At 41.6% G+C, this 26731-nt stretch overlaps 1 protein-coding gene across 1 annotated transcript; it reads left to right on the top strand.

The window, feature by feature from the left end:
• Positions 1-17: 17 nt before the first annotated feature.
• SHOX (SHOX homeobox) lies at positions 18-25659 on the top strand (the record flags this gene model as incomplete). Its single annotated transcript, XM_083361321.1, has 5 exons — positions 18-327; positions 4024-4232; positions 11315-11372; positions 11450-11538; positions 25414-25659. 5 exons carry the CDS (start codon positions 18-20, stop codon positions 25657-25659), a joined length of 912 nt encoding a protein of 303 aa, XP_083217447.1.
• Between the last annotated feature and the right edge of the window lie 1072 nt (positions 25660-26731).

Below are 26731 nucleotides of genomic sequence, written 5' to 3'. Positions count from 1 at the left end.
TTCCCGGCCGGGTCGCCATGGAAGAACTTACGGCGTTTGTGTCCAAATCTTTTGACCAGAAAAGCAAAGAGAGCAGCGGTGGTGGTGGTGGTGGTGGAGGAGGAGGAGGAGGAGGCGGCGGCGGCCACAAGAAGGAGTCCATTACGTACCGGGAAGTTTTGGAGAGCGGGCTGGCGCGGACTCGGGAGCTGGGCGGCTCCGATGACACTGGCCTGCAGGAGCTGGCCGAGGGCGGCTCCCACTGCCCGGTCCACCTTTTCAAAGAGCCTGGGGAGAGCGACAAGGACAAGCTCAAGGACTTCAACCACGCCAACAGGACCTCGGAAGGTAAAGAGGAATCTGTCACCCCCCAGGCACCTAGCAGATACCTCTCTGCCGTCTTGGGCCGTCCCGTGCTTCCTCCGGGTGCCGCTTTGACGAAACTGTAGGGGACGAGGGGGATGGTAATAAGAGTAGAGATGGTGGTAGTGATAATAGCAGCAGAAACAGCAGCAGCGAAGAGCATTCAAATAGGAAAACGAATCTCAAACTTCAGCAATCCCGGCTCCTCTTTCCTTTCTTTAGGTGAATTTAAACAATAGAAGGGAAGTGCTTTCTTCATCCGCTACCGCGCGGCCCGTTTTCCTTCGCGATCAACTTAAAGTCGGAGCATTAGGCAGAATTGCTTCTGGGGCTAATCTCGGCGGAATAGCTAGAATTATTGTAGTTAGGAGATGTGGGAAGCTTTGGGGTGGGTGTATGGACCTTTGGGGTGGGGAAGAGCTAATAAGCTCAAGATGAATTGGCCGGAGGCTTGTCAGGCAAAGGGAATAAGAATCCCCTCGTTTAGGATATTCTGCAAAGCTTTTTTGTTGGGGGGTGGGGATGGATGGGGATGATGTCCAAGCCTTTCACCTGAATACTGTACTGCGTTTGGTTCTGGCCTTTAAGGGTCTGTTGAACTGAATAAGGATCCCCTTTTTCAGTTAGGACTACAGTATAGGACACTATAAATACGGTCCAGAGAAAAGGGGGAAAAACCAATATAGGAAGTTAAGCAAGCATTTCTTTAGCCAGTTAATCGGAGTTTCATGCCACTTCTGCTGCTGGGCAAACCCGATAGAATTAAATCCAAGTATCTCTTAGGTTCAAAACAGAAGCATCGCTGGCTCCTGGCAGTTTCGGCGGTGCACTCCTTTAAAAAACTAATTCGTTTTCTTAAAGGAATCTTTTCCATTTTTCTTGTTTTCTAAAACAATGTGAGGCACTGCCATTATGGATATCTGGCAATGTATAGACGAACCTTGACTTGTCTGTTGAAAAGTAAATCCAACTAACTGTATTTTAGGGGGTTCTTCTGTTCTAAATGGGTTCAGATATGCAGATATTCAATCATTGTCAGAAAAACCCTTTCACTAAAGTCTCATGTAGTAGCAGCTGGACTTGCCCTATGCTTTTTATTTATTAATCTGTTGTGATCTAAAAAAGATTGGCTTTAGGATGAAGTGATAGTTTATATTCCCTGTAATGATTTTAAGATCGATCGATCTCTAGCTATCTGTTTATCAGTTCAAGAATGACTCAATATAAAGTTATAACGATTATCCAGGATACTCAGGTGCTAATAAACCCAAAGCACCCGTATTATTTAGAAAACACTGTAAAGATTAAAGTTTTACAACATGCATGTGTGCATAACCTCCCAAAATGCATGAATCCACGTAGTCTGTATATCACAACTTGTACTACAGTATATACAAATTATCTATCTATCTATCTATCTATCTATCTATCTATCTATCTATCTATCTATCTATCGAAAAATGTAATGTTTACCAAATGTGCTGTTTATCCACAATATCCAAATCTCCCCTATCCAGCGGCATAATAAACATCGTGGATAAAACACCCAAAACGTGCTTGTAAGGAAGGGCAGCTGTGTGGAAAATGGGGAAATTCTGGGCTGGAAGTCGGTGCCACACAACTCGATGAAAATCCCTGGATTGATACTTGACGGGTTTAAAAAGATTCGAGTATTCGGGACCATAGCTGCTTAGATTTCTATAGCTTTTCTGGTAGTGCAAAAAAAAAAATCTAACTACAGTCTCTAATGCTGATAGTCTGAAAGTATTTTTTTTAAAATCGGTAGTATGGGTGCCCCCCCCCCCCCACGCCGCCGCTTTTATGCTCCTTGGGAGACTTGGGCTGGGAATTCAAGTAGGCTAAAGCTCTGAAAAAATCCCCACTACAATTTTCGTGGGCTGCAACAATTAAATCCTCTTCGAAATGACTTTTCACTGTGTCTCCTAAAATGAATAATCTCCGAATTTTAACTTTACAGTATAGTGAACTAATTTCATTGAATAGGGGGGGCGGAAGTTAAAGGAAATTAGCAGCCGGTTTCCAATGCAGCCATTTTTTTAGGGTGCAGTTATGGAAATCCGTCTTTAAGGAACACATCTTTTGGGGCAGCTAAAAGAGAAATCCGGGAGCTTCCTTTGCTGCACGTGCCAAGAGAAAACTATTGCTAGAAAAGGGAGCCAACAGGGCTCAATCACGCTCATTTTCCAAAAATGGTATTTTTTGAACCTGGGAATCTAATCCTGAGCTTTCCAGAGCAGCCCCTCAAAATCAAGGCGGCGGTCCCTCTCCTTATGCCTTCGGAGACCCACTGCTTTCCCAAGACAGAACCAGGGCAGAGGGCTCCATTCCACCAGCCACCTTTCATACTCCTGGCCCGAACCTGCCCTATTCCTCCTTGGCCGGGCCTTACAGGGTGCCCTCTTGCCAACAACAGCGCCTTGGGCAATTACTTTTCTTTCTAGCTTGCCAACTTATGCCCACACATTTTTCTTTCTCCCTGAATTTGGAGAAAAGAACGCTCTCCTCTCTCCTCCCCGATCCGGCTAAAATTCTCCTGCGTCCTTCCCTGTTCCTCCTACGGTTAGTGGTCCTCCACAAGCTCCTTGAGCTCGGGTGGGCTATGCATGTGCTGGTGTGTTTCTCATGGTAGCAGGCCCTTTGGTGTCTAGCGAGGACTCTTTCTCATTGCCAAAAGCGAAATCCTTGGGGTCTGTAAATATTTGTACAAAGGTTTCAAGCGTATAACAGCAAGTTAAGGACATTTCCCACCGCCTCTTCGTGAATGAAGATGTGGTCCTCCCTTCATGTTATGGTCTTTTAACATCCCCCTCCCCATAGCTGACGGTATGGAACAACTTTTAACTCTGATCCGAAGGTCTGTCCATCCCTAAGCTTTTGCTGAGCCTCTGCTAGCCCATTTCTCTTATCTAGCAGAACTGGACTGGTCTTAACGCACAACCAAGCCTAAGAACACTTAGTAATTGGATAAGACACCATCTCTGTCTGTAGACTAAACGAGAAAGTTGAAAACTTTCTACAGATCACTTCCACATGTTTGCTAAGAATACTATTACATGGACCTGTCTATAAAGTTAATAGGCAACAAACTCATGTATATATGGAGAAAATGCATCGCTTATAATAAGTGATGGGGCTTAAATTGATTTCTTATTACCAGTTCCCTGAATTGTTTACAGTATCATGAAGGGCAGACTGTGTTCTGATTATCGAGATTTGGCTTAATTCTACATCGAATACCAGAGCTAACATTATAACACTTCGACTGGTAGAGTTGATTCATTCTTTTGAATTGCCCACAAGAAAGGATTGGAAAAAGTATCGACTTTTAAAACAGGCAGATGGCAAGGTTAAGGCAACCCCAGTTGTCCAGCGTATCTGTCTGCAGACCACCATCCGGTCTCCTATCAAAGGAAAGAAATCCCACGAGACCCTGGAAGTATCTTTGCGAGAGAAGAAGTCTGCTTAAATCCTCCCTTAGACTCCTTAACAAATATTGACCGAACCCTATCTGAGTAACTCTCTCGTTTTTTCTTATTCTGGGCTCGTGGGTCAATAGCCTGTTCGATTAGTTAGGAAATTTTCTCCCCCTTTGGAAGAGGCTTCCGATGTCCAGATCTGATGTTTTTTCCTTTCTCCTTCTCTTCGTCTCCCCCACCCTAGGGATCTATGAATGCAAAGACAAGAGGGAGGAGGTGAAATCCGAGGACGAGGACGGTCAGACTAAATTGAAACAGCGGAGAAGCAGAACGAATTTCACCCTGGAACAGCTGAACGAGCTGGAGAGGCTATTCGACGAGACGCACTATCCGGATGCCTTCATGAGGGAGGAGCTGAGCCAAAGGCTTGGACTGTCTGAAGCTAGGGTGCAGGTAAGGAGGAAGAGAGGTCGTCCGTCCTCTGTTCTGGACTTTTAGTTCAGACGCTGGTTTTCTTGCCGAATAATATCAGGTAAACGCGTCCTGGAAGCTGGGGAGAGGATTGTAGCCTGGGCTACTGTGGTCGGTTGCTTGCCTCCTCGGAGCCCTTCGTTTCCACCGAACGCTCGGCCTCTCTTGATCCCACTTCTAACGAATCAGCTGCTTGATTTAATAGATCCAGCCAGGAAAGAAAAAAACCTTTCACTTTTTTCTTTTGTTTTTGTTGCTCTCTGTGGTGAGGCGGGGACAACGGGTATGGAAAAACCTGGGTGCTTTGGGAGTAGATAATCCAGAGGGGGGGGGGATGTTTGACTTGCATAACAAGAGCATGAATTCATAGGGCCCCATCTGCTCTTCCCTCCCCGATGCCCCTTAAAATATAAGGTCTCTAAATCCTTAAGAATAGGTTTGAATTATGTACTGATAATTCGCCAAGGCATCTGTGACCTGTGTGCATCTCTGTCTCTATCTCCTATCATCTTCTCCCTGTCTCTTTCCACCCATCCATCCATCTCTGGGGTTGCCATATTAGGGCAATAGAAATCTGGGCGACCACTACATGGCAGACAAAAGCACTGAAGACGTCCCCCCCCCCCCCATGGAGATGAAACGTTTGCAGCCAAATCGCCAAGCTCGGAGATCAAACCAACAGCCCAACTTGTAATCACTTATTAGTAATTAGACCTACTATGTATCTGGACTTCAGTTCTTGAAACTGTTAAGCCTAGGGTTTTATATAAAAGCTACTGGTCACCGTCTTCTGAATTAGTAGATGAACAAATGGACTCCAAAGCTAAAGTAATGCCAGTATTTCTAACAGTGACACATTAACAATGATACTTAATATTGGTCAGATATTAAATAAGGAAAGGGATTTTGATAAAATCATCTTGTGGGATTATAGGACAAGGTTTTAAAGTCAAAAACAGGTGAAGAAAAATTATGCCCGGGAGTTTACTGTCCTTTCACAAAACCGATTTTCCTTGCCTATTTTATGAGATGAGGGAGGAAGAGAAGACATCCTTAGGAGAATCTCAACGGGATGCTTTGGTTTCAGACTCAGACTTAGTTTCCATCAGATCGACTTCCTCCTGGATTTAATATTATTGAGTATGTTCTAAACTAATAGCCAGAGTTAGATCTATAGAGACCAGCATATACTCCTGGGGAAACAAGTTTGTTGTTTAGATTGTAATAAATAATTCTTTCGTTGTAATTTCCCCCCTTCAAATAACTGATACTTGTTCTTTTTCTTTTTTTATGACAAGTAATGGGAATATTTCAAATACATTTGTCGATTTTGGAAAAGAAACAGTAGTAGGGAAAATGACCAAGAAGGTTGCAGTGGTTTCAGTTGTCTCGCTCTCTTTCCTTCCCCTCATATAATCGGCTACAATAAAGAGATTAAACTTTGGCTGAAGGCGACCTAACTTTTATGTCATGATTTCCAGTTTCTTACAAGAGAAAGGCTCCGGTAGATATAAACTTTCCATTAAAATAAATTACTTGTAATTGAATTCTGCATTCCTTCTTTAAAACAGTTTATTACTGGGGTTAGTCCAGCACCCAAACAGGATATTATTCATAGTTACAGGAAAATTGGCGTTCCAAGTGTTTGCAGGTTTTTGAAATAGTTCTCCGCTCCCCTTAGCCGTTCCCCTCTTTCCCGCTCTTTCACACGAAACCCATAAAAGCCATATACCCCGAAAGAGATCAGCCTAATAGAAAAGAAATATTTAAAATATTTAAAAGAGAAGGGGCCGCCGAGAAAACCGACAGTCCTTAATTAAAGCATAAACAAGGTTTGATGTGCCTGATAGGAGTAGATCAAGACCTTATTCTTGTTTGGTAAAACGAAGGAACGGAAGAGACTAGGTAGACCCCCACCCCCTCGTCCATTCCCAAACAGATATTTTAGTACTTCCAGAATTCTCTACTAATCCCAGTCAACAGCGCCTGTCCCTTGTTGTTAAAGGATCTAGTTTCAATTTAGTGTGGAAATCTGCTGCAAATAAATTGGAGCTCCTACGGTAGCTACTCCTTATTAACCTTTTATTTTTAGTGTTGTACCAGCAACTCATATCGTCCAGCTGTCAGTGTTATAATTGAAAGTTATGAGACCGTAGTGAAGGGTAGGCAGTAATTCAATTACCAGCAAATATCTTTGGGTTTTATGGCGCAGGGCTAAATTAAATGTCATTATTCACTGTCTCTAATGGAAATCAAAAGGAAATCAGATTAAAGCATTTGTGAAAGAAATCACTGAGTGATCCTTAATGAAGAAATAACTGTCCAAAACACTGTCCTGCGCTTTACTTAGCATATTCATGACTAGTTGGAATTGATCGGGAATCACACCCGGGCTGATTTATGAAGACACTGCGCTTGGACTAATTCATCACTTCCACGCCTCCTCCTCACTTTCTCCTTCGCCTCTTCCGGAGCTAAAAAGGGAAGGGGCGTTTTGCCATGTCGAGCTGGAAGAGCCCTTGGGCTTAAGTGGACGGGGCCGAGGGCAAGAGCGGGGGCTCACGGCCGGAGAGTCAGAGAAGTGTAGTAAGGTATCAATCAAGAAGGTTTCGCTAAGAAGAGCTATCTGGCAGAGGGTCCACCTTTGTGAGTGGTGTCAGGCTTCTAACCCGAAGCAGAGAAAATCAGGTTGCTCTTGGGTGCATAAAAAGGAAGGATCCGCGTCATTTCACGTCAAACCTCTAGAATTTAGCTACTTTTCCTCCTCGGCGAAGGAAGCTAAAAACTTTAAAAACACGTAAACAAATTAGACTTTTTCAATAATTGCCGATTAATTGACCTGGCTTTATAAGATCAATAATTTATCTTGGTGGATATTATCACTTATTTTTATGTCAAAGCTGTGGTTGATGACGGTTATGGTTGGAGTTTTCGTTTCAAGGGAGATTCGTTTTGCTCTGGGTCAAAACAAAATCCAGTTAAATCCGAAACTCTCCGCCTGAAATTGATTAAAGCTGTTAGTCTGAAGACACGCCTATGAGAAATCCAGTTGCCTTCTGCTGATTTTTAAGCAGAAAGAGTAGAGGAGAACCACGGAGAGAAAAAGAAAAGCTCTTCTTTATAAAGTTTCAGGACCCCTCAAAAATCTTTTTTTATTAATTTTAATTTGGCTACTCGGTTACATTAATTCTAGCTCTGCATGTTGGTGACTGGGGGTGCCGTGGGGAGAGGGAGAATATTCCACGTGCTGCAGTGTAAAGACAGCTGATTCCTGTTCAAAAAACCATTCCAGTAGCTCTGGATAATTAATGTCTTTGGAAGCCTTTCTTTGCACTAATTACTTCGTTGTAAATGGCCATCATTAAGGCAATTGAAGAAAGCTTGGAGGCGAAATGTGATGTAGGAAGTGCAGTTAGTATTAATTAAGCGTATGATCAACTTGGCAAGCCGAAAACCTCGGCAGGGGGTGGGGCAAAGGGCACAGACTCAACTCTTAGATTTGATCTGTCTCCATCACAAGCAGTGGCTGGTAGGCTGGCTGGCTAGGGAAGCAAAGGGTGGGCTTTGCAGGGAAGCTGTATCTTTCCAAACAGGTTTGAAACATTTCTAGTGGGGTGGGGTGAGGGGAATAAACTCTTTGGCTACTAGTAGGCCAGTGAGACGCAGTGTCAATCCAGCTTCACAAGAAGGCACTTCCAGAAGTAGGAAGGGCAGATTTTCTGGATTGCAGCAATTTTAAAGTAAAATACAACAAATCAGCTGGGAGGGCAGGATTTATATTAAACTGTTAAACCCAAATCTGGAAATGTTTTGATTGCCTGCTGGAAGCAATGCTTGTTTCAACAGCCAGAAAGAATGTCAAAAAGACACATTTACATGGACTGATTGTGGATTTAGCCTCATATCCTCAACCTAATTAAAGCAGAAGTTTAAAAGCACAACTGAAAATCAGCCAGACTTGGTATTTTCCCTAGTGCCTTGTGTTTTAATCACAACCAGAATTGCATCTTCCCTAACTACAACATTCATGGATGATGCAAAGGCCAGGGGTGTCAAACTGCCGGCCCCGCGGGCCAGATGCATCATGCCAAAACTGTGCCCCATTGCCGGCAATGGGAAAAAAGTCACATGCAAACTCAATCCATGTGATTTTAGGGTTCATTGGGTTATAAAAAGATAGGCTTCCCTCAGTCCAGTTCATCTCCTCTTCCTACTTGGACATGTTTATGTTCTCAGTAATGGTATGGAAATACTTCATCTTTGCCTCCTTCTGAGATTGTAACTTCCTACTGCCCTCAGATTTCCAATGTTCTCCCTTCTAAATACAGTAACTAACCAAGTACAACTTGGCTTAGCTTTTTCCTGATCAGCCAAGTTTATCTAGATGCTGCCACCTAGCTATAAGAATATGTGTGGGAATCCCAAAAACTCAGTTGAGAAAAACATGATTCAGTGAATCCTAGCTAAGCTTGTTCAAAGAAGATAACTAAAGTGTTGCAAGTTGAATTAGTTTTCAGGAAGGTGGATGTGACACTCAGAACTGAATTCACACTTCATAACTGGAAGACTTGCAATCTCAAGTTTCTTCATATTATTATTTTTGTGTGTGTCTAAGTCAGTGTTGACTCCTGGCAACTGTCTGGACGAATCCCTGCAGTTTTCTTAGCAAAATTTTCAGGAGTGGTTTGCATTTGCCTTCTTCCAGGGACAGAGAGAATGACTGGCCCAAGGTGACACAGCTGCTTTTATGGGATCCATGGTCTCTCACTTTCTAGCCAGGTGTTTTAACCACTACCTCTCAAAAAATAAGCCCTTCAAATTGCCAGACAAGTTCCTCCATGTATTTAGGAAGAAGAATCACATCTCAAACAGTACCCTGGCCTTTATAGAAACCTTTCCTAACCTGGTGCCAGTTAAGATATGTAGGATCTAATCCTCCTTAATCAATCCTCAAACAACATGGCTACTTTGGTTAGGAATGTTTGGAGCACAAAGCTAGTCCAGCAGATCTTGAAATTCTAGACTGAAAGAGAATGCTTTATGGTAGCACTATTATTCTCATTTTTTTCATGTAATAAATGATGATAGAAGTTACTTTTTAAAAGGACTTTCTAGGAAATGTTTTGAACTTTATTGAGAACAGGTCTATTGGAATGCTATTTATTCTGCAGTTAGGTTCACTTCACCCAGACTTTTATAGACCTAGCATAACACTATTTTCAGGGAAAGATTGCCAAATAAGCAACATTTAATTGTGGTCAAACTGGAATGTAAATCAGTGATTAGATAAGTTAAATACCCCAAATCACAGAGAATGGTAGAAATCCTATTAGAAGAGTGTGTTTAGCAATGACAATACTTGAAGATATAATTCAATTTTCTCAGTAGGAGGAATTGCGTCATGCTATTCTTTCCAGAATTCACTAGTTGGATAAAATAGCAGTTCCTATATAAGATGCTCAGCCCTGAGGCCAAAGACACAATTTGCTTTGTCTTAAAAAAAGAAAGCAGCAAATTGACAAAGATGTGTATGTACCATCCATATGGTTCACATTATTATTTTGGGATACTGAAGTGATAGGAAAACTGGGATTCTTAGGCAGTCCCATGCTACTCCAGGAAAGTGAGTAAGTTCTAAATAATAATGAATTTTCCTTTTCAATTTCCATGATGCTTTAAGCTTGTAAATGTGGGCTCCCAGCATGTGCGAAGGCAGCTAGGATTGTCACATTATTGAAGGTGGTTGTTTGATTTGGAGAACCCAGCCATTGGGTTGGAAAGGCAGCTTGCTTTTCTTCTTAGGCCCTTCAGAGGCAGCAACCTCAGTGGGAATGGATCTGGTCTCCAAGCAGGTTTGTGTATGTAAGCTCAAGAGAGGCTGCAAAGTGATTTTGAATTGGATTTTACCTCCTTGTAAAGAAACTTCTTATGGCTCTTAAAAGTCCTTATTTAGGTGCATCAAGGAAAGATCTCTTTGCAGTGATCCAGGCACATGATGGAGGTGTAACCTACTCTTTGCAGAAGGGGATACTGGTGATCTATTCATAGCAGCAGCAGTGAGTCCAATCCCACTTTCCCCCACTTGTAGACTTTTTAATTGGATTTCCCTTTTGGAAGGAGCTAAAACTATTTGCACCTGTAGCCCTTTCATGGAAAACTGTCTCAGGCCTTGTATCATTTTGATCCAATTGCTTTAGTAATCATAGGGTTATTAAGACTCAGAATGCTAGTTAAGGGGGTGGGCAAGGCATATGCAGTCCATTTTAGCACAAAACTGGGACAGTTAAGTAGGTGTGTGGATGCAAATAACTTTATGCAGTGAATGTCCTGCATCCTTCCAACTCTTACAAAAAAAATCACATCTGGATGGTTTGAAGCACATCCCCTTAATCTGCAGACAGCTTTTCCCACTCAGATGCCACACTGATGTGTTGGGCTATAACTTCCAACATCCCCAGTGACCCAGCCCTGGCTATTGTCATTTGCAGCTGAAGGGTGAAGCATTTTAACACATATGGAAAACAGGAGATTGGGAAAGGCAGATCCACAACTGAGTAACGTGGGAAAAATGGATGGGAGTCAAGATCCCATTAAATTTTAAAATTATAATCTGCTGAAATGTTGCTTGAACTCAGTGGGATTAATTATGAGTAGAACCTCAAGGGACTGTACTGTACTACTATTCTATTATTACCTATTTTTTTCTTGACTTAATTTGGCCATGAAGAATAGGTTTTTATCCTGTGAGCTCTATTGTTTATGGCTTTTCTAAAAACCATTTCTTGATATCAAACAAGCAAACTGAAATGAAAAGATTCTCTGCTCAGGAACTTATTCTGAGTATTAGAACTCAACAAAAGTTACGTGAGATATTTGTCCTCACCTGCTCATCCCAACCAACAACAATTTTAGATCTTCCTTCCCGTACTAGCATTTCTGTAACCACATTTTTTCCAGCTTTCTAGCTTTTAAGAAAGTTTGGGGAGTCATAGGGTGATTTCTTTTAGCTCAAGGCTGCTGCTGTCTGCTTTTATTACTGCTAGCATCTTTTCTCCTCTTGGCAGGTTTGGTTTCAGAACAGAAGAGCCAAATGCCGAAAACAGGAGAACCAGATGCATAAAGGTAGGTCCTGGAAGGAAGTGGGGACAGGCTCTGACCTTTCTGAAGACTCTTTCCTGACCCTATACTTTTGCTTGCAGGTGTGATCTTGGGGACAGCCAGCCATTTAGATGCCTGCCGAGTGGCCCCCTACGTGAACATGGGAGCCCTACGGATGCCTTTCCAGCAGGTAGCTTATTTGAATTTTCATCTCCAGGCTGACCTATCTAAGATAGCTGTTAAGTTAGCATTTGGACAGAGGAAGAGAAGAAATGTGTGACAGAAGGACATATTCTGCACATCTGTACACAGAAGGGTTTTCATTTCCAATAGTTCCTGGTGCCTTGGCTCCATGGCCTTGAAAATAGAATTCCAAAATGTTTTTAGCAGAGTAGGTTTATTTAAAAGTCCCTTCAATATTCTGTAGAATTCTAATAAGCAGGCTTAAATCTCTGTCATACTCTTGTAACATAGTCACTGTGTGAATGGGATGGCCGGTCTCTAAATTTGACATATAAATAAATAAGAATAAAATAAAACTATATACCTATTGATTGTGACCATCATCTCAGTTTGATTCCAAAATACTTGCTAATAGGTAAAACTCCAGCCAAAAGAAGATGTTGCTGAAGTGCATTAGTTGAATTTCAGCTTTTTGAGCACTTTGAAAAGGCACACATCCAAAACAAGTTATTGCAATGAATGCAAAGTGAGAAATCTTTCCAGTTGTGTGGGATACATCTTTAGCATGTAGTCTCAGCAAGTGGAAAATAGGATTTGTTATTTTCTTTCCTTCCAAATCCACACATTGTATTTCTTCAGTAGGGCTGGTTTTCTCTAGATATGAAGAATAAGCAGCTTTGAGTCTGGTTAGTACTTGAATTGGAGAGCTCCAGGAAATACAAGGATTAGGAAGTTGAAATTGAAAAAAAAATTCAGAAAAGGAAATGGCAAACTACAGGGTAGGATGTATCGTTGAAGTAAAGCACAGTCAAATTCAACTCAAAGGAAATTTTTTTACATGATGTATGATGGATCTTTAGCAGAGCTAAACTCTTGTGGCATCAAAGCTTAGTGGAATAGCCTGTTATACTCTGCTGGTTGGAAAAGAAGCACACTGTGAGCTGCTGATTGGCTAATCAGTAGTTAGCAGCATGTATTTTGTGCTGAAAATTTAGGCACCCCCCCCCGAAATCTGTCAATGACTGATGAAGGCTACATTGTACACACACATATCTCTGTGTGGGAAATAGAACAAAGTTTATACTCTTTGGTAGATTAATCAGGAATTTCTAGCTACTTCCCAAAATTCAAAGGTGCTATAAAGTTGTTTAAAATAGGGAAGAAGATAAGGGCAGCCTAACACAGGGGAAGCAATGGAGGATTTTTGTGACAATAATAACTGAGAGGAAAAGACTAACATAGTGTTGTACTACCCTATCACAGGATGTTATCTATATCTTTAATACTTTCACAATTATTACAGATGTAGCTTCTGTTAAGGATGAACATGGAACACCTTGATTTCAAATAGCATAAAGAAGGCAGTTTTGCTCATGACAAGGGAAAATAAAACTAATGGGGACAGAGGCAGCTATGTTAGCATTTGAACATGGATCCTGTATTCTTGAGTGCTAACATTTTTCCTTCCCATCTCCTTCTACTACTTTTCTTTCTTCTTAATGTTAATATTTTCTAGGTTACATCACTATCTTAAATCAAGTATATTCATAACATTAAAAAAAAGTTTATGTGTAACACTGCTATTGAGTTTATTTTCTGCATAAGATTTTGTTATGTTAAAAAAGCCTAAGTAATAACATCAGTTCTGCTGGGCTTCTTTTGAAGCTGTTGTTTAACTTCTTTTTTAAAATTAAAAAGTACCATCATTTTTGGCATTTTGGAGTAAGGAGTGGGTCAATGAAATAAGCCTATCTGTGTTTTTCCTATTTTAATTCATCAGAGGAGTAGTGGTAAAAAATTAACTTCCTCTTTTTTCCAAGAAACATTTTTATTAGCTATTTTGTAAAAGTCTTGTAGGGAAAAGTGGCAGTCTGAATAAGTTGTTATGGAACCATTGTCCAGCTTTACTTGTGAATTTTTTTTGTAGAATTTTAGGACTGTCTCTAAACTTCCCTGCATGGTATTTGTAATTTTTATATTTTCATATCAGATCCTACAGTATATCATTTCTCTTTTGAGAGAAAACCTATTAAAGGGAAAATGAAATGTGCTTTAGTGGAAAGCATGTGATCAATAAGTTTTTATATGTAATGGCAGAAAGGTAAGAGAATTTGGAGTCAACACTGTAAAAAAGAGCCACATTGATCACGGACAATTAGAGCTGAAGGCTGCATAGGAGGCATAGAGAAGCCAAATGACTCTAAAACAGCATTTTCCCTGATCACATTTCGGGTGCTTGGCAACTGACCTTCATATATGGCTTTTTGCAGGATCCCATAGTCACGTCACAGCAATTTATGACTGACGTCTACCGGTTTCCACAAAAAAGTCCATTGTGGACAATGGGTTTGCTTAACAATTCTGTTGATTTGCTTAAGGACGTACACAAAAAATGTTCTAAAATTGGGTTGGTCACTTGATGACTGTTTAACCAGCATGACCTATGACTGTAATTCTGGGTTCAGTGATGTTCATAAATCAAGAACTACCTATACTGTACTTTTAACAAGGTCATCTTCCTTATCCTCTACATTTTTATTCTCCAAATAAATTCCTAGGTAAATAAACCTGGTTTTGGCACATGTGATAGATAAACAGTACAATACAAATTCCAGAAAGAAGAATTTGCCTGAAGGAAAATAAGACCAGAATCAAAATTAAAAGGGAATGAAGGGAAAAAGCAGTGGGAGGAGAAGAGAAGAAATATATAGTAGATAACTATACAGGAAAAAAGAAAGAAAAATAAATGATGTAAGCAGAAATGATTGCCAGATACTGGACCTTTGGAGCAAACCAAAGGAATGCAGGGATTGGAATATTCAGCAGGAGAGAGATTGTGGAAAAAGGAGACTGTTACTGATTTAAAAAGAAAATGAAATTCCAACTCAGCATAGTATCTTGTATTTTAGATTTTAGGGGGCAAAATAGGGTAATAGAATCGAGATGAAAAAGTCTTGCAGTCAGCATGAAAAGGAAATATTGCAGGTTAAAGCTGAAGTACATTTTTACTCCTAAGGACTGTGACTGTGATTTTCCAGGAGAAGATCTCTCCATTTTTGTGTTAATTGCTGAAAGGTAGAATTTGGGAGCAGAAGACTTTGTGAAATTCATTTCCAGTTTCACTAAAGCAGGTCCAATAAGTTCCACAATAATTTTCCTGAAAAACAAGTCGTTCCATATACAGCTTTTAAACAAACTGTATATAGATGTTAGTTAAAGGACCTGATTTTTTTTCAGGAATATGTTTAGATCTTTATACGAAAGCCAGAGAACTGTTGTGGAGTTTTGCCCCTAATATCTTGTATATATCACTCAACTCTTTATATTCTATCCTCCAGTGCTTGGTGTTGATTGCCCTACTATATCCCAAGTGATCCAATATTACCTATAGGGATCATCCACCTGGGAAATCCTCCATTAGATGTGGTCACCAGCCATCCATAGCCTTGTAAGAGCAGCTGAAAATCACAATTCTATCCATCTTGCTGTTCTGAACCATTCCATTTTGATACGTTCATCATTCTCTGTTACAGCATTTGTTTTCAACTGCAGGAATATCTGTTGTATTGTGAGTCTGCTATCTGTCAGAATCCATTTATATCACATTTCATAATTGTATAGGTAGAACAACGTGCTATTACTGGGGATTCTGCCATCTCTCCGAGGGGGGGGGGAGAGGATGGTTACTAAAGCGATTTTCAAACAACAGGGGATGTTTTAACGGGGGAAGGGAGGGGGACAGACAGATCTGGTTTGTATCTTCATTTACAACTGAAAAGGGAAGCAATAACCATAAAACCAAGGAGAGTTCCCTTTCCCATGGAAGGACCTGACACCTAGCAACTGACGACAGCCTGACCAAATGGATGAGGGGAGGGACTGGAATGGGAATGGTTTATATAGGATTGAAATGTAACTTTTCTCAGATTCCGTCTTGTATTCCCACAATCGATTCCTTCCTAGTAAACATTTTCCTTTTGGACTAAACTTGCATCCAAGAGTTCTTATTTCCTAAGATGTGGATTGAGGTGGGTCCTGACAGTAGACGGAATCTGCTTTAAGAGTCAACCTGGAAGGGAAAACCTTACCGGGGGACTTTGCAACAAATACAAATGTCTGGCGACGAAGCAAGAGAGGAGGGAAGCCCCATGGAGGGGGTCTTCCCCCCAAATGGAATCCCAGAGACAATGGGAAACTGAAGCAGCATATTCCCCCGGGGAAGAAGCAGTGGAGCAGTACGACTGAAAACCCCGGTGGTCAATGGGCGTTGGAAGGAAAAGTGAGTGGGAAAAGGCTTCGGGAGAAAAGACCCTGAGGCGTAGTAACCACCAACCGGAATGGAGGCAAGAGATGGAGAGTTCCCTGCACGCCAGCGAGGAGGAGCGGATCCTGGAAAAGGCCATTGATATGATGAAAGCAACCCTGAGTTCACTGAGGGAGGAGAGAGCTGAAAATCGCAACTGAGGCAGCGCCTGGGGACGCAACTGGAAAGGTAACGGAGGGGATCCAACACCTGAAACCCCGGGGCCATCCAATGGAACAGGAATTGCTGCCTCAGCAGTACACCCCCCCCAGAACCACAGATGGGGACCAGGATGAGGAGCGATACTGGCCACGGCGCAGACAACGCTCCAGCCAAAGACTCCCGCCCCTGGAAGTCAAATTCAAGGGGGAGCCATCACGACTGGGATTTTTCCTAACCCAAGCCCTCAGCTACATGGAAGAGTATGGACGGGACATCCCCAGTGACAAAACACGCATCCGAATTGTGCAATCTGCCCTGGACGGGATGGCTGCAGACTGGGTGGTGAACTTGCATGACTCCAACGCCCCAGAACTCAACGACTTCAACCGATTCATGTCATCTTTGAGGCGACGGTTCGAGGATCCTTTGGCTGACCGTAAGGCCCGAGAGAGAATCAAAATGGTGAGGCAGGGCAGGCGAGCAGTGGCTGATTATACCCAAGAATTCCGAGCCATTACCAGCAAGCTGAACTGGCCAGAAGACATTCTCCTTAGCCATTTCAAAGACGGTCTGAACTATGACCTGTATGATGCTTGCCTGCCTCGAGGAGACCCACCCCACCTCGACGACTGGTACATCCTGGCGGAGGAAGTGGAAATAGACCTACTGAACAGACACCGCAGAGGAAAACCATGGGGCCGCCTGCCACCCGAGCAAACACGCGAGGGGGAAAACCCACCAGCCACAGCCAAAAAATCAACAAGTTGCTTCAACTGTGGGAGAGAGGGCTACCATGCTGCAGAATGTCGTTCAAAAGCCCCCCCACGAAAACCAGAGGCATCATCCTCCAAGAAGCCGGGGAAGCCCCAAGGCAACACAAAAGAATCTTCCATGAAGGGGACAGAGGCTGTAGAGTCCACAATTCCTGCCAGGAACTGGGACTGGACTCCGGCCTGCACCGCAGGGACGGTGGACAACTCGGAAGACAGCTCAGAGGGAGAACCATTGGTAAGTGGACCCCTTCCACCCATACTTAAGACAGTGACTATATTAGCTTCCCCTATGCCTGAAGCAGCCAAAATAAAAGCTCTGATAGACTCTGGGTGCATCCGCTGCCTTATTAGCCCAACGCTGGTGGAGAGATTGAGCATCCCAGTGAGGAGGCTAAAACAACCAATCTCTTTTAGTCAATTAGATCGGTCAATAGCAGGGGGAGGACCAGCCACCCTAGCCACTTTACCAATCCACCTATCACTGGGGCCCCATGATGAGGACATAACGTTTATAGTGGCCCCAGGCATGGAATGCCCAATGATCCTAGGACTGGAATGGCTGAAGAAATGGAACCCCGGGATAAACTGGAGGACAGCAGAACTCAACTTCCCAAAGGGGGGGCAGAAGAACGTAGACTCCAAAAGCACCCCCCCAACCCAGAGGGAGGAGACAGCAGCAGTGGGGAAAGAGAAGGGATTACCAGAGATACCGCAGGAATACAGGGACCTGGCTGAGGTTTTCAGTGAGGAAAGAGCAGATGAGCTTCCCCCACACTGCCCCACAGACTGCACCATAGAATTCAAACCTGGGGCAAAACTCCCAAAACCCAGGATGTATGCCATGAGCCCAAGGGAAATGGCAGAAATGGAGAGATTCATAAAGAAAAACTTAGAAAGACGATTTATTGAGCCTGCCAAACCCAAAGTGGCCGCCCCGGTTCTGTTCAGGGAGAAGAAGGATGGGTCCTTTCGTTTGGTTGTGGACTATAGAAATTTGAACACAATTAGTGAATGTAATCTGTACCCCCTTCCCCTAATGAAGGATATGTTATCCCACCTATCGAAAGGAAAGATTTTTACCAAACTAGACCTGAGGGAAGCATACTACCGTATTAGGATTAAGGAAGGAGATGAATGGAAGACTGCATTCAACTGCCCAATGGGGTGCTATCAATTCAAAGTATTGCCATTCGGACTGCAAGGGGCCCCCGCAGTCTTTATGCAATTAATTAATGACGTGCTGAGAGAGCACCTATATAAGGGGGTCCTGGTTTACCTCGATGACATCCTTATCTTCACAGAAACCAAAGAGGAACATATCAAACTAGTCAGAGCAGTCCTGAAGAAGTTGCGAGCTGCCCACTTATATGCTAAATTATCGAAGTGTGAATTCCATCAGGAAAAAATCGACTACCTGGGATATCGCATATCTCCAGAGGGCATCGAAATGGACCCTGAGAAGGTCAGGGCAGTACTAGAGTGGGCACCCCCCCGCACACGGAAGCAATTGCAAAGTTTCCTGGGGTTTGCAAACTTCTACCGCCAATTCATCCCCGCATTTGGCCAAATAGCCATGCCCCTCACAAATTTGTTGAAAACGAAGGGGGGGGGGTCACCCGTGAAACCCAGCCAGCCTCTGAAATGGTCAATGGAATGTCAAGCAGCATTTGAGAGGCTAAAGAGACTTTTTTCTGCTGAACCTGTCCTAAAACACCCAGATCCCGACAAACCTTTTGTAATACAGGCAGATGCGAGTGATGTAGCGGTAGGAGCCGTACTATTACAAGAAAATGATGGGGGGACATTGCAACCATGCGCATACACATCCAGAAAACTCACAGAAACAGAACAACGCTGGCCAATATGGGAAAAAGAGGCATTCTCGTTGAGGTGGGCATTACTAACATGGTGCCAATTTTTAGAAGGAAATAAAATACCTTTCCAGGTCTGGACAGACCACAAAAATTTGGAAGCACTAAAAACGCCCAGGAAGCATTATCCCGCATGCCCCAATATAACAGCACAAGAGTTACTGACTTTAAACCACTTGTACCGGAACAACAACTGGCAGCACCAGTCACCACCAGGGCACAAGAAAAAATGAAGCCGAAGGTAGATAGCCAAACTGGAATAGAATTCAGGAAATCTTTGGAAAGTGATGAATGGTTTCAGAAAAATAAACATGTGTGCACAATTAAAGATGGACTGCCGTGGGTGGGGGAGAAGCTATATATACCTGCCACACAGAGAATCAATTTCATGCAACTGTGCCATGATACAAAATCAGCAGGACACTTTGGCTTTGTAAAAACCTTACACTTAACTAAAAGGCAATTTTGGTGGCCATCTATGAAAAAGGACATAGAAAGCTATGTGGGTAGCTGTCAAATTTGCGCAATGGCCAAAAGACTGCAAGGGAAACCGCCAGGTCTGTTACAACCGGTGGCAAACCCCTCAGCCCCATGGAAAGAAATAGCCATGGATTTTATCGTAGAACTGCCAGAAAGTAATGGAAACACCGTAGTCTGGACTGTCACAGATCTGTTCTCTAAGCAAGCACACTTCATACCTTGCCAAAAAATCCCGACTGCAAAAGCATTAGCAAAACTTTTTGTACAGCATATTTACAGATTGCACGGGGTACCACAACACATCATATCTGACAGAGGGGTGCAATTTACGTCGGCATGTTGGAAAGAATTTTTATCCCTCTTAGGAACCACCCAAGGACTGTCATCTAGTCACCATCCTCAGACGGAGCTTCTGAAAGACTTAATAATATACTTGAACAATATCTGAGATGCTATATTAATTTTCAGCAGTCCGACTGGACGGACCTACTGCCTTTTGCAGAAGTAGCATATAATAATGCAGTCCACTCAAGCACAGGTTACACTCCTTTTCAAGTAGCTACAGGCCAGAGTTTCAACCCAATACCAGAACTAACCCCAAAAGAACCGGTTATCCCTGATCTGAAGGAATGGATTGCTCAATTACAAAATACATGGCCAATCGTTAGGAAAGCGTTGGAAGATGCCAGAAAAGCATACAAGACACAGGCAGACAAAAAAAGAACCGATCCCACACCATTTAGGGTAGGAGAGATGGTATATTTATCCACAAAATACCTGAAATCACACCAACCCTGTAAAAAACTAGGACCAAAATATATTGGACCCTTTCCAATTAAAAGAATCATAAACCCAGTAACAGTTGAATTAGAACTACCCAAAAATCTTAGACGAATACACCCAACCTTCCACTGCAGTCTATTAAAGAGAGAACAACAATCTCCACTACGAGAAAAAATCCCACCACCACCACCCCCCATCATGGTGGAAGGAGAACAACATTTTGAAGTGAAAGAAATCTTAGATTCCAGAAAACACCATGGAACGATACAATATTTAGTGGCATGGAAACACCTCCCCTCCTCAGAAAACAAGTGGGTTAACAAACTCCATGTTAAAGCACCTAAGTTGCTTAAGAGGTTTCATACAGAATATCCAAACAAACCAGGCTAACATTTATATGTTTTCTTTCCCCACAGATGGACTCATCTTTTTTCTGAAAGGAGAGCCGAATGTCAGAATCCATTTATATCACATTTCATAATTGTATAGGTAGAACAACGTGCTATTACTGGGGATTCTGCCATCTCTCCGAGGGGGGGTGGAGAGGATGGTTACTAAAGCGATTTTCAAACAACAGGGGATGTTTTAACGGGGGAAGGGAGGGGGACAGACAGATCTGGTTTGTATCTTCATTTACAACTGAAAAGGGAAGCAATAACCATAAAACCAAGGAGAGTTCCCTTTCCCATGGAAGGACCTGACACCTAGCAACTGACGACAGCCTGACCAAATGGAAGAGGGGAGGGACTGGAATGGGAATGGTTTATATAGGATTGAAATGTAACTTTTCTCAGATTCCGTCTTGTATTCCCACAATCGATTCCTTCCTAGTAAACATTTTCCTTTTGGACTAAACTTGCATCCAAGAGTTCTTATTTCCTAAGATGTGGATTGAGGTGGGTCCTGACACTATCTCTTTAGCCTGTCCTTGGTATGAAAACAATAAACTTATTTTGGACTGCAAGAAACTTAGGAATAGTATGCTTTAAATTGCCTTGAAATAGGATATAAATATTTTTCAGGAGAACAGTACAGTTGGTACATTTCTAAAGGAATGCAGATGGCCTGAGATTAACAATCCAGAGAAAAGGTTGGAATTAATACATGTGGACTAATTTTATTTCCCATGAGTTAAAGATTAAAAATAAAAGAAAGGAGGCCTAAGTCAGTAATTGGAAGTACTAAATAAAGAGGAGTTTCTATTCAAATTTGGCAGAGTTATTTTTAGTCCACTCTGAAAAAACTGTACACAAGGAAGAAACCTGTTTTGGTCTGATGAGCTGGATTATAAATTAAGAGAGCCTGTGAGTTTGAGTTATGGTAAGAAAACCTTTTTTTGACAATGGTAGACCATGATGTTTCCTTAGTTGTTATAACATTAGAACTAATGGATGGAATAAATATTATTCCTTACCAATATGTAACTTTACAAGGGCTTGGAAGCAAAGATCCTTATTAATTACCAGTGACCAGAGTGTTAATAAAGTAAATGTATTATGATTTGAAATAGGTGCAATGGAACATTAATTCATGCCCTTTATTAGAGAAAGGGATAACATGGTCCTGATATTCAGGTTCATATTTGTACTAGAAGTATCCCTTGCCATCATTCAGAAGAAAGGGCTGTAAAGAGTGTGGAAGGGAAATCCATAATAGCAGAAGAGGCCACAGGAAGCATTGGGGACAACACTCTATAAACACAAGTCTCTGTAAAAGAAGTAATAGAAGAGTGAAGAGGTTTGGAGAAGATAGAAGAGAATGCAGAATAGCTGCAGTTTTGGCTGTTGAAAAGCATGAAGATGCAATAGCAGAAAATTAAGGAGAAACATTTGTAGAAGCTTCAGATGGAGTACTAGAAAAAGGTCACTTGGGACAGCTGTTTAGGAAGTCTAATGAAAGGCAAAGCAGAAAAACAGCTACAGCAACTTTTGCTCAGAAAAAAGCAAAATATTACAGAAGTGGCAGTAATGGATTTGCAAAAATAATGCATAAATTCTTGGACTCAAGGTGGCACAGTGGTTAGAATGCAGTATTGCAAGCCGACTGTCAGCAGTTCGATCCTGACCAGCTCAAGATTGACTCAGCCCTCCATCCTTCCGAGCCCAGGAAAATGAGGCCCCAGATTGTTGGGAGCAACATGCTGACATTTGTAAACCACTCAGAGAGTGCTATAAAGCACTATGGAGCAGTATATAAGTCTAAGTGTTAATGCTATGCAAGAAAAACAAAAAAGAAATTCTTACTCAAATGATACTGAGTGGTCACCTGAAATAAAAACTGAAAAACAGTGTTGAAGTTGCTAGTAACATATAAAAAGAGGAAGAAATTAATGGTGAAAAGGTAGAGAAATCAGTGGAACTCAACAATTGAAGGAGGATTCAACTGGATCTGAAAGCAAGTCTGGTGCTGAATGTTTTAGCTGGTCACAGTGGACTGAAAGTGATATAGTTTCAACTATTCCTATTGAGCAAAAAGTTGCTGGAGTTGCAGACATTTCCCATCTTATTAGGAAAAGAGGAAATTAAAAGAAGAAATTTAACACATACCAAAAATCAGTAAAAGTAAAGGTAAAGGTTCCCCCGCACATGCGTACTAGTCGTTTCCAACTCTAGGGGCCGGTGCTCATCTCTGTTTCAAAGCCAAAGAGCCAGTGCTTGTCCGAAGACGTCTCCATGGTCATGTGGCCGGCATGACTAGACGCCAAAGGCATACGGAACGCTGTTACCTTCCCACCGTAGTGGTCCCTATTTTTCTACTTGCATTTTTATGTGCTTTCAAACTGCTAGGTTGGCAGAAGCTGGGACGAGTAACAGGCGCTCACTCTGTTACGCGGTACTTGGGATTCGACCCGCCAAACTGCTGACTTTCTGACTGACGAGCTCAGCGTCCTAACCCACTGAGCCACCACGTCCCTCAAAAATCAGTAAACCAGTCTAAACCAGAACTGGATATCATTTGTGGAAGTAAGGTTGCAAAGATGATAAAGCAATAATAATAATAATACTGTTAGGAATAGCACTTAGATTTATATACCGCTTCACTCTCTAAGCAGTTTACAGAGTCAGCATATTGCCCCCAACAATCTGGGTCCTCATTTTTTCGACCTTGGAAGGATGGAAGGCTGAGACAACCTTGTGTCAGTGAGAATTGAACTGCTGAACTGCTGGCAGCCAGTAATCAGCAGAAGTAGCCTGCAGTACTGCATTCTAACCACTGCGCCACCATGGCTTATGGTGTAATGTAATGTAACAGAAAATACATAATTGAAAAGAAAAAAATGAGATTGTAGATATTTTATAAAGACAGTAAGGGGAAAAAAATTGTTTTATACATTTAAAGTGAAGTAAGTTCTTATGTTTAAATCCTGTATCCCAGAATGATAACAATGCTAAGTTGGAAAAGAAGGAAAGATGTCTTGAAATGATCGATGCTTGCTTTAACTTGAATGTTAAGATGCTTCTTTATAGGAAAAAGAGACAGAGGCTAAGAAGAGGTTAAGAATCTGGGGAGAATGTAGAACAGATTAAAGAATGAAAACACAGAAAGGAAAGGGACACAATCAATATATTAAAAGAAACAGAAAAAGAAAGCGCTCTTGTGCTAAAGTAAATAACCCATAAATATGCCACTTCTAAATATTCTATATCTCATCCTGGCTGTCTTTATGAAATTATTATTAAAGTTTTTATTGTTTAAATAACCCAACATGCTATACCTGAGGCATCATGCTTCCATTAAGTGAGGCAAGGAGAGATTTTGAATTGAGGTCAAATTCATCATTATATTATTTCTGCTGAAATAAACCTAGTTTTATCATAATATGCACACTATCTTTTGACTGGTAAATCCTTAAGAATCTGTCCAACCACATCAAATGCCAGACTCTGGGCATGAGTGTGGCATGGGGGAGGGAATAGGAGGGACAAGAGGTTTTGTATGGAAAAGTTAGTTGGCAATAGTTCCAGAAAAGGACTCTCTTAGTAACTAATATAAATAGGTTAATGCAGCAAGAAAGAGAATGCTGTCAGTTTGAGTGGTATATTCACACAGTGGCATTATTCAATGGTAGATTAAATTCTGGGTTATAAGAAAACATAAATGAATCTTGATTATGAGTTTTTTATTTTTAATCTGTGAGTACCTGTTTATCTATTTTTGAATATTAGTGTTAAAAACAAAAATGGAAATCAAAAAGACTAATAGCATAACTGTGGTAGGGTGTTAGTTTATGAATATCCTGGTCATTTAAAAAATGTGGCAATTTTTTTGTCTGTAGACCATGCTCCATTTTTAAAAGACCTGGACTGCAGCTGTGATACCTGGGGGAGGGTGGAGTTAAACCTTTCAGCCTGTTTTGTAGGAGTGGTTTAAGGGACAAGATTTAACACACCCGTTTTGCTCTTTATTTTATGGAAAATTACTACTGTATAAACACCATCAAAAATCAGTATGATCTTGGGGCTGTTCTCACATCCAATTAAGAGTTACAGGATAGTCTCCCTACCTGTAAATTACCACAATTTGAGAAGAAGAGACACTTATTTTGTCAAAATCGTGCCCAGCAAGTCTTGATTTTTAAAGCAGAAATGGAAAACTTTTTTCAGTAAATGGCTCTTGAAATATTGAAAGATGACCTGAGTTTATGATGGGTGGAACCAGATTTTAATAGAAGATGGATCTAGATGAAGGAGAGGATGAACCCATTTTTTAGTGTGAGTGAATCTTGCATCATTACTTCCCTCTGCCTTATTTTGTGCTCCTCAGTCCCGTCTCTGTCTCCCTTTCTATTTCAAGCACTTCAAGCTGAAGAGTTAACTATTTCCAAAATGCAAGAATGGACCAATAGGAATTACTTTGATGATTCTAAGTATGGTATCACATGAAGTTAATTAAAATGTAGACAGTGCTTTTTTTGTAAAAGAAAAAGGTGCCAGAACTCACACATGTCATACAGCCCACCTTGCCTACCCTACAAGGTTCCATCCAAAAAAGGTGCTGGAACTCTGTTCTGAGCATTCTATGAGAAAAAAAGCCCTGGTTGTAGAGTCCTTACTCAGCCATAGATTTTTTTTTCTCAACTATTTATTTCATACTTGTGTGCCCCAGACAGATAAATAGTAAATACTGAACCTTCACAGAATTACAATTACTTAAATAAGTAATCATTTACAAAACCACAGAGTAATGCCTGGTAAAGAGTAAGGGAGATGACCTTGACAAAAATGTACAAGAACCATTGCCTAGACAAAGAGAGCTGAAAGAGGGTGGAAGCCCTGAGAAGCAGGACCAAGCATATGCCACTCTGATTCACTGTGGCATGAGAAAAAGGGGATGACATAAACGGCCTTGCAATATTCTATTATCATGCCCATCTCAATAAGGTATAGTCTCCTTGTGGAATTGTTTTCTTGGTCTGGTATGGCTGACACGCCCATTTGTCCTATTGGAATATCTGTTGGAATATCTCCTGTTAATCTATTTTCTTTATGGTTCTTTTATTTCCCCTCCAGGTCCAAGCTCAGTTGCAGTTGGAGGGGGTCACCCATGCTCACCCTCACCTCCATCCTCACCTAGCTGCTCACGCTCCTTATTTGATGTTTCCTCCCCCTCCCTTTGGACTCCCAATCGCCTCCTTGGCTGATTCTGCCTCTGCAGCTGCAGTTGTGGCTGCAGCCGCCAAGAGCAACAGCAAGAATTCTAGTATTGCTGACTTGAGGCTCAAGGCCCGGAAACATGCTGAGGCCCTGGGACTTTGACATTTCCTTTCTGGAAGCAGTTTTATTGCCAGGATGGACAATAGTTTCCTTTTCTCCAGCTGTCATCCGTGCTTGGCTGAGACAAGGACAAGTGCTAGATTTTGAAAAGCTTGGGAGTCCTTATAGATGCACAATCCGCACTGGCCTGCTTTTTCTTCCTTTCTTCTCTCTCTTTTTCATCTTCCTATTTTGTTCCAAGAGGTAAGAAGTGATTCAATTGATCTGAGGACCGAAGGACCCACCTGTCTACCTTCTTGATTTTGGCCAAGTGCTTAGTGCTGCTAATTGCAGTCAAACCTTTTCACTCCCACCAGATGTACACTGGGTCTGAATTTTAGGTAAAAATAACAACTTTACAAAAGAAAAATAAACAAGAATACTCTGGAGGGATAATTCTCCAAATTATGTGGCATGTTTGAATGTTGGAACAACTGGTGCTTGACCATGGCCAAAGTGATCATTGTGTCAGCCTAAAACTGTTCGCTGCTATCAGTTTTGAAAGTTGTGCATGTGCCTAACATCTAACACCATTTGGAAATCCTAGACTCTACTGAAACAAAACCCAAGCTTGAAACAATTCCAGGGGCTGGTCTCTATTACCATGACATTTCTCCTTAGTTGCCAAGTATACTTTAGCTTTTTCACAAAATGCTCATGAACTAAGGAGCTGCTTTTGCAAAAGTGGCTTAAATTTAAAACATGGAATTTCAAATCACAGATAAGGTAGTTTAATCTGGACATAGTTGTATATTTTACAAGGAGTTACAACAACGCAAAAGTTTGAGAGACAAAATTACACAAAAATCAGAGGTGATCTAAATGATAGAAACAATGAAAATGAACAGAATAATATTTAATCATCTGAACAAGCAGATATGCTTGTAAGACAAGGACAGGTTGACTTCCTTGCTTTGCTTTCCAGATGTCTGGATTTCTCAGAAAAAAAATCTCCTTGGCTTGCTCTTGAGAGATTGATTCAGCTATCAAAGATGGACATGCAGTTTTAAAAGCATTATACTGATACAGTGCTACATTTAGTGAAATGCAATTGAGTGCAGTAAAGTGCAATACT

The sequence above is a fragment of the Vipera ursinii genome (assembly GCF_947247035.1).
Source record: "Vipera ursinii genome assembly, chromosome: 4".
In the NCBI taxonomy this organism is placed as follows: Eukaryota; Metazoa; Chordata; class Lepidosauria; order Squamata; family Viperidae; genus Vipera; species Vipera ursinii.
This window is presented reverse-complemented; position numbering and strand designations above follow the sequence as displayed.